General features: G+C 57.6%; 1 protein-coding gene across 1 annotated transcript; it reads left to right on the plus strand.

The window, feature by feature from the left end:
* Positions 1 to 593: 593 nt before the first annotated feature.
* On the plus strand, positions 594 to 5,305 carry PLPP2 (phospholipid phosphatase 2). The gene is made up of 5 exons (XM_034755352.1): positions 594 to 745; positions 1,173 to 1,450; positions 1,949 to 2,006; positions 2,463 to 2,639; positions 3,191 to 5,305. The coding sequence occupies exons 1-5, from the start codon at positions 710 to 712 to the stop codon at positions 3,323 to 3,325; spliced, it is 684 nt and encodes a 227-aa protein (XP_034611243.1). The 5' UTR covers positions 594 to 709; the 3' UTR covers positions 3,326 to 5,305.
* The last annotated feature ends 2,507 nt before the right edge of the window (positions 5,306 to 7,812 follow it).

The following is a 7,812-nucleotide window of genomic DNA, read 5'->3' on the forward strand; positions in this document are numbered from 1 at the left end:
AGGCTGCCTTGTCCCCTCTGGATTCGGGAGCCCCCTCTAGCTGGAGAGTAGGTGCCATGTGGGCAGTGACGGAGCAGCCATCCCCCGTGTGCTGCCCTCTGCCGGTGCCCCTTGGCCCCAGGCTCAGCACACAGGTAAGGGCTGAACCGGGGGGCGTTCATCCCAGTGGCGGTGTCGTGGGCACCTGCCCACTGGACAGGGAACTGCCAGCTCCTTCCACAGAGATTGTGATGGGCCCCATGTCTGGTTCCTTCCAACCAGGACCCGGCCACCTAGGGGTGAGGGTGCTCCGAATCCCACCGCAGATCCAGGCAGGAGCGGCTGGTTCCGGTGCTGTCTGGGTTTGGCGTGCGGCTCCCCGAGCCCAGTTAGGCCTGGGTGAATGGGGGCGGCTGGGCCGGGAGCCGGCAAATCTCTGAACCAGCGAAAGGGACTTTGGTTCCAGCCAGAATGGGACCTGGATCCCATTGCTGGGTATCTCCCTGCTCTCCAGAGGGAAGGGGGGAGCACGGGAGATATACCCCAGGGGGGGAGGGGCTGTGCCCCCTCCTGCAGAGAGAACCTCCTGACTCCCCTCCCCGCTCTGCCTTCAGCTTCCCTGCCCTTCGTCATCCTCACTCTGGTGAACTCTCCGTACGAGCGTGGATTCTACTGCAACGATGACTCCATCCGCTACCCCTACAGGCCAGACACCATCACCCACGGGCTCATGGCGGGGGTCACCATCACCTGCACCGTCCTCATTGTAAGGAAACCTGGCGGGCTCCCCCTTTCATTTCCCCCCCCCTTCCTGAGCACCCTCTTAGAGGGCCTTGCTCCACCCCATCCCAGAACACCACGACCTGGACAGCAGGTCCCTTAGCTGACTCCCGCACCGACCAGCCGGCCCTGCCGGGGCTCAAAGGGCATCTCTGGTCCCATTGATCTGACTGTGCGGCCGGCTCCCTGCGGGGAGAGGCTAGGGCAGGGATAACTCTGAGTCTCTCTGTCCCCTGCTGGGAGCTTCCCCCCAGAGCCAGCAGCTCCCTTCACCACCCCCCCGCAGCAGCCATGTTCCTGGCCGCTCCAGCTGGGTTTGGCTCTGCCGTCCTTGCCGCCCAGGTCTTGGAGAGCAGAGCCGGCCCTGGCTCCTCTCGGGCGGCCGCTCACTGCCTCTCCCTTGGCTTCCGCAGATCTCCGCAGGCGAGGCCTACCTGGTGTACGCTGAGCAACTCCACTCCAAGTCCGAGTACAACAACTACCTCGCCGCCCTCTACAAGGTACTGGGGACGTTCCTCTTCGGCGGGGCCGTCAGCCAGTCCCTGACCGACCTGGCCAAGTACATGATTGGTCGGCTCCGGCCCAACTTCTTGGACGTCTGCGACCCAGACTGGTCGAAGGTGAACTGCTCCATCTACAAGCAGCTGGAGAATGTGTGCCGGGGGGACGCCAGGAACATCACCGAGTCCAGGTGACACGAGGGGCTTCATGGGGGGGGGGGGGGAACCTCCTCACAACTGCCGGGGGGGGGAGAGGGCGGCTTGAGACCAGCTCAGAACTTGAGAAACGCCCCACCAGACTGATATCCACCGTGTGCTGCCACCTCCCGGTGGGGAGCACTGGAGGGGAGAGAGGCTGGGCAAGCAACCATGGACCCTCCTGGCTGCTGGATGACGGACATGAGGCTGGGAGAGAAGGTCCAACGGCAGGTGCGGAGCTGGGAAGGGAACCCCCATTAGGCTGGGGAAGCAGCTCGCTGAGGCTATATGGGGTGGGAGGGCGGAGTCGGAAGGAGCGTGTGGAGGTGGAGGGAAAGCGTGGTTAGGCCTCATGCTCCAAGGACCTACCCACGGGATTGGAGAGCGTGAGAGATGCCTGAGGGGAGCGAGAGGGGTCCCGTGGGCTTATATGAGGGCAGGGTGGAGGGAGTGGGGGTCTCTCATCCTGATCCTGGTCTTTGTTCTTCCAGGTTATCCTTCTATTCCGGACACTCCTCCTTCGGGATGTACTGTATGGTGTTCCTGGCAGTGAGTAGCACTCTCTGGGTGTGCGTGCGCTGTGTCGCAGCAGAGAAAGGGGGGAGGTGTGGTCCAGTGGGTAGAGCAGGGTGGAGGTGGGGGTCGGGACTCCTGGGTTCTATTCCTAACTCTGGGGGGAGGTGTGGTCCAGTGGGTAGAGCCTGGGGGTCGGGACTCCTGGGTTCTATTCCCAGTTGTGCCCCTGATTGTGTGAACTTGGCTTAATCCCTTTGCCTGTCTGAGCTGCAGCACCCCCACCCACCTGTCGGGGGCAGAATCGAGCGGTATGGCCACCACCACCCTTGCCCCTGCTTGCGGGGTCGCGTTGCCCCACATGTTTTTGGGCCCCTGCGCGTGGTCTGCGTGGTGATCCCGGGGCGGGAACGTCTGGGTGAAGCGACCCTGCTGGCACTGGGCTGGGGGCCGCGCCGGGGGCGACCGACTGACCGTCCCTTCTCTCCCCAGCTGTACGTCCAGGCCCGGCTGATCGGGAAGTGGGCCCGGCTGCTGCGTCCCACGATCCAGTTCTTCCTGATCGCCTTCGCCATCTTCGTGGGCTACACCCGGGTCTCCGACTACAAGCACCACTGGAGTGATGTGCTGGTGGGGCTCCTCCAGGGGGCGCTCATTGCCATCCTCATCGTAAGCACACGGGGGGGCATCCCCACCCTTCCCTCCATGCTCGCCGTGGGCTCTCTGGCTCTGCCTTGTGCACCGCCTGCTCGCGGATGGATCCTAGCGCTCCCCCTCTTCCCCCCCCCCCCCACCCTTGCAGCCCTGTGCCCACCCCCGTCCTCACAATCTTGCACACCCGGCAGCTTTGCTCTGGGTGGTGATTTTGACCTCATCCAGCCCAGAAACGGGGCGTCTCCGATTCAGCCTCCTCCCTCTACGACATTGCTTCACCCCCTCCTCCTCCTCCCTCGCCCCGTGCAGCAGAGCAGGGCGTCACGGTCCCCAAGCACAAGGAGTCAGGACTCCTGGGCTCTGTTCCCAGTTCTGCCACTGACTCGCTGCGTGACCTTGGGCAAGTCACTCAGACCAAAACTTTATCGAGGCTGCTGGATGCAGCCAGGCCCCGTGGCCCGGATCTCCCTGGCCTGGCAGCTGGATCCACTGAGAGATGTTCCCTCGATGGAATTATCCCCTAAAGCCTTGTTCTTTTCTCTTCTTTCTTCCCCCACCTCCCCCAGGTCCGCTACGTCTCTGACTTCTTCAAGCAGCGTCCGCCTCTCCAGTGTGAGAAGGACCCGGAGCACAAGCCTAGCTTACCGCTGACCAGAAGCGAGCCCGATCACAACCACTACAGCTATCCGGGAGCTCCCTGAGCTGCGGGAGCTGGGGGGGGCAGCGCTGCTGGACAGCTGATGGCAGATCCCAGGCCCCACCAGGCTGCTTGCCAGGGCTTTGGGGGGGGGAACTGGGAAGAGCAGCTTATCTTGTTAATTGGTTCCACGGCTAATGAGTTCCTTAATACTGCATGGCGCCATGGCACCCGAGGGACGCCCCCAGGGGGCACCAGGCAAAGACTTTTAACGCTCATTTGGAGTGCTGTGCGGTGGCCGATGCCAGATAAACCAGCCCTCCTGCCTCTCAGGTCCAGAGGCTTGGATCCCTCCATGAGTGGGTGGGTGGGTGCGCTTCATGCTTCTGAGGGTGGCTTTCCAGCCCTCTGCGTGGAAGAGGCACAGGGGTGGGACTGCTTGTGAAGCGAAGAGTAAACTCCATGCGAAGCCTGAGGTGGTGTGGTGCTGAGAGCATCAAATTATATTCGCGTTGATGACTCCGGATCCTCGCTGGGACAAAACCTGGAGGCCGATGCCACCGGAACATTGCCGGGCTAATGATTTGAGCCCGAGTTCTTCTCTGCAGCTTGATCACCTTAAAATATTCCCAGTAACCAGCAGCCGATGCAAATGACGGATGCCTGGGGAGGGTCTGCTCCCGTCACCCCTGACCCCGCCGCGCTGGAGTGAACTGCCACCTGAGTTTGTGACGTGCCCTGTATGCTCCGTAGGAAACTCTGCGGCCGTCTCGGCTGATTCTTTAATTGGGGGGGGGGGGCAGGGGGGGAATGGGGATGGGGGGGAATCTTCTGTGGTAAAGGAACTAAATTGCAGTCTGGAGACGGACACGAATTCTGGCCCTTTGAGAGAGCCCGTTACCTGGTCCAGCTCCTGCTAACCACCTCGCCTCCACCGCATAGCTGCCTCTGGCACCGAGGATACTGGGGCCTCCTTTTAAACGATATACATTTTCATGACGATGCGTTTTTGTATTCAGTGTGTTTTTTATTTTTAAATTAGATCATCCTGAAAGAATGGCAGTGTCAGGTCTATTCTTTTAATCCACAGATTTTTGTGGCCTCGAAATACATCGCTTTAAATGTTTTGTTTTTTGTTTTTAAAAATGGGGGATTTTTATGAAACCCCAAATTAATAGCAACGTTTGCCTCAAATTATAGATTTTTAACATTTCAGTGGGAATGGGTTTTGGGTTCTTAACATCGATACCCTCCCCCCATTCCTTTCTTTGCTGGCTTTGCGAGGCAAGCCCCAGGAAATTGGGCAAGGCTATATGAAAATGACTAGAAACAAGAGTGAGTGAAACTGACCAGTTCTGACTTTCAGCAGATCCTAGAGGAGTGACATGCAAAAGGAAAACAAACGGGAGGAGTGATGGAAAGCGAACACGGGCACGGGTCCTGCGGTTGGCTCTGTGTTATGTGCTAGCGGCTCGGATTTCACAATTCGTGCCTCAGATCCTGTAAACTTCATTCGCTCTCTGTATATCCATTTTCTTTCTTTAATTAGGAATTTTAACCTGGCTGCCCTTTTAAACAGGAGGTGGACCAATGGGGAAACTGCCACCATCACTGACAGGAAGCATGGTCCAGGGGCTAGTGCCCTAGTCTGAGATTTAGACCTGAGTTAAATTCCCTGCTCCGCAACTGACTTCCCGTGTAGCCTTGTCAAGTTACTTAGCCCCTCTGGACTTCCATCTGTACAATGGCAATAATCGTACTAGGCTCCCTCACAGGGGTTGTTGTGGGGACCAATACATTAAAAATGGTGAGGTGCTCCGATACTGCAGTGATGGGGGATCATATACCTAAGAGAGATCAGGAAAGTTTACCAACTTTCTAGATGGCTGTTAACTTCTTGTGCCTTAGAAGTTGCTAGAGCAAAGAAGTGCCGTACGCTCTTTGCTAGGCAGAGGTGGTAACCATTCAAGTTTCTTGGCTCTGTGTAACGGGACCAGGGTAGGATTATTATTTTATATCGACATTAAAAACAGCCTGAAAGCTCGCTGAATGAGACCTGTTTTTCTTGCATTCCCCTGTAAGTCAGAGCTGAGTGTGACTCTTTCCCTTTGGCATTCAGGCCTGCCACGGAAAAAAAAAATCTCAGTCCAAAAGCTGTGGTCGGGGACGGAAAGTAGGGCTTGCTGGCGGGTTTCTTAGCGTGTTGTAATTGGCAAGGCAAGTGGCGGTTTAGAAACAGAAGGGGGTGAGAGGATGGACACTTGGAAGAGGTTTGAAATGGCATACAACATAGGGCAACAAGCATAAAAATGCTCCTCGGATGATAAACTTGGAGTGGTGGAAAGCAGCGCAGAGTAATGGTTAGTGCACTGGGGAGTCGAGAAACCAGTTCAATTCCCAGCCCTGCCACTGATTTGCCGTGTAACCACAGTCATGTCACTTTAAGCCCATGCCTCCACTATGGAGCAGCTCTTGTCAATGAGGGGAGAGGCACTTTTTTAGCTGGGCCAGGTGAGCTCATAGGAGGGATAGATGGTGATGGCTTGACTGGCACTGGCTGACGAGACCCTCGGGTGGGTAAGCGCCTGTTCCTGCATTACTCGTGCACACCCAGGAGTTCGAAGGGTGCAAGGAATGGAATGGTGTGTACTCCTGTCCTTAACTGGACATGATCCTCTGGGCCTGATCCTTGCACGTCCACCCCTGTGGAGCTGGGCTTCAGGAAAAGGAACAAATCCCCTTCACAGCTGGGATGCCACAGACGACAGCTTGGGGCAGGCGTGACAATCACCCTTGGAGGGGCAGGCTGAGACGGGACTTGGCGTATGGGGCACGAGAGCCTGCTTCTGAGCTCTGTTACGCCAGAACAAATCCGGAGTTCAGGCCGTCTCCGGGTGTGAGATCAGAACAGGGCATGTGGGAGGAGCTGAGCTGTGCAAACCACTCCCCCTGGAGCCCTCTGCCGCCAGCAGCAAAGCGTAGCCGTTCGTGTTTCGCTTCAGGCGCTCGTCTGACCTGCCCAACTCTGTAAAACTGAGCGCAAAACAAAGAGGCACAGAGGCGTCTGCCTGAGATTTCCAGATGTTTCTGCTGCCCAGCCAGCTGCAAAAAAAACCCCAAACCCCTGTAAAAACAGGATCTCGCGTGGTGATTTATTATCTTCCAGATTTCCAGTTAGCCTTTTTTAATAATAGAGAGAAGGACTGAGCACTAGTCATGGCCTCTTGTGATTCTTTATTGCCCATCTCTGGGAAGAGCCGTTTGCTCAGGTCTGTTCCCCTTTTTGAAGGATGGAGTCTGAATCGACCCGGGATGCTCCTCGCTCTACCCAGCAGCGGTTGTCTGTATTAACAGATCCTAGCCCTCCTGAGAGCCAGGTGCTGCACGTAACCAAGGGAGGGGACCCTGTCCAGTGGAAAGTGGTGAGCGGCGGTTCAGAGAGGTCTGGGGCACAGCTGGGAATTGAATCCTGGCGTCCTAGGCCTGCTGCTGTCTGTCCTCACCTACAGGTTGGGGATGATGGTTTTTAGGGTCTCGTGCTGCTCGAGCTGAACGTGGGCTGGCGTGTTGAGACACCGGGGGGGTTTTCAGGTCCGAGTCAGAGACATGGGTGGAGCAGTCCAGGTCTGGCTGAGGGGGGAGAGCAAAGGGGCTGTGGGGAGCTGGGATAACAGTGGCTTGCTGGCGGGAGGTGGCCCAGGTTATCAGTAATTGGGGGTGGGGGGTTGTCTGTCACTGTTGGCTGCTCATATTTTTCGCTGCCGTTTGCTCCAACTCAGCTGGACAAGCTGCTCCCGTCATCAACTGTGTTGGTCAAGGTGGGGCTCCCCACCCCAAAACCTCAGCAGCAGGCGGGCAGGGCGGACGTGGTGCCAATGCTGAGAGGAGCTGGGGCTTGTCCATGTGCTGGCGAGTCCGGGCAGACCCCTTGTGCCCGCATCGCCCATTTACAGCATGGCCGGCGTTTCTGTGGCCTTTGACCTGGAACGAGCTCAAAGCACGGTGACATCGGCAGGTTGGTATCAGCCCTGTTTTCAGGTGGGGAAACTGAGGCATAGAGCGGGGACGCAACTTACCTGCGTTCACCCACGTGGTGGCAAAGTGGCCACTTGGCGCCTGCGGCTGCTCCTGACCGCAGTAGCTGTGGGCGCCCCCCGCCTCTCGTGAGGAGGGGCCAGAATGGGAATTCCTGCCTCCTGCTGGAACAAAACTTGCTCTACCTTGACAAAGTGCTGTGGCCAGTTGGATCTAAACTCTGTCTCCGAGACTCTTGATTCTGAAGCAGAGGCGAGATGCTGGCTGGGAACGAATGATGCCATGGCTGTAGCAGCTCTGAAGTTGTATGCCAGTTGTTTTACGTGGTTTTCCGTACGCTTCGGCTCTGTGCATTACCAATGGACAACCCCATCCGGCAGAGGGAGTGGCAGCTGGGCAGGGCCCAGTCAGCCGTTCAGGAGTTGGGGGTAAGCCCCTTCGCTGGTTGTGAGCGTCAGTGAAACCTAAGCGGGCATGTAACCATTGTCGTCATGCCTGAGAGTCAACACGCCATTG

This window comes from Trachemys scripta, chromosome 22, assembly GCF_013100865.1.
Source record: "Trachemys scripta elegans isolate TJP31775 chromosome 22, CAS_Tse_1.0, whole genome shotgun sequence".
NCBI lineage: Eukaryota > Metazoa > Chordata > Testudines > Emydidae > Trachemys > Trachemys scripta.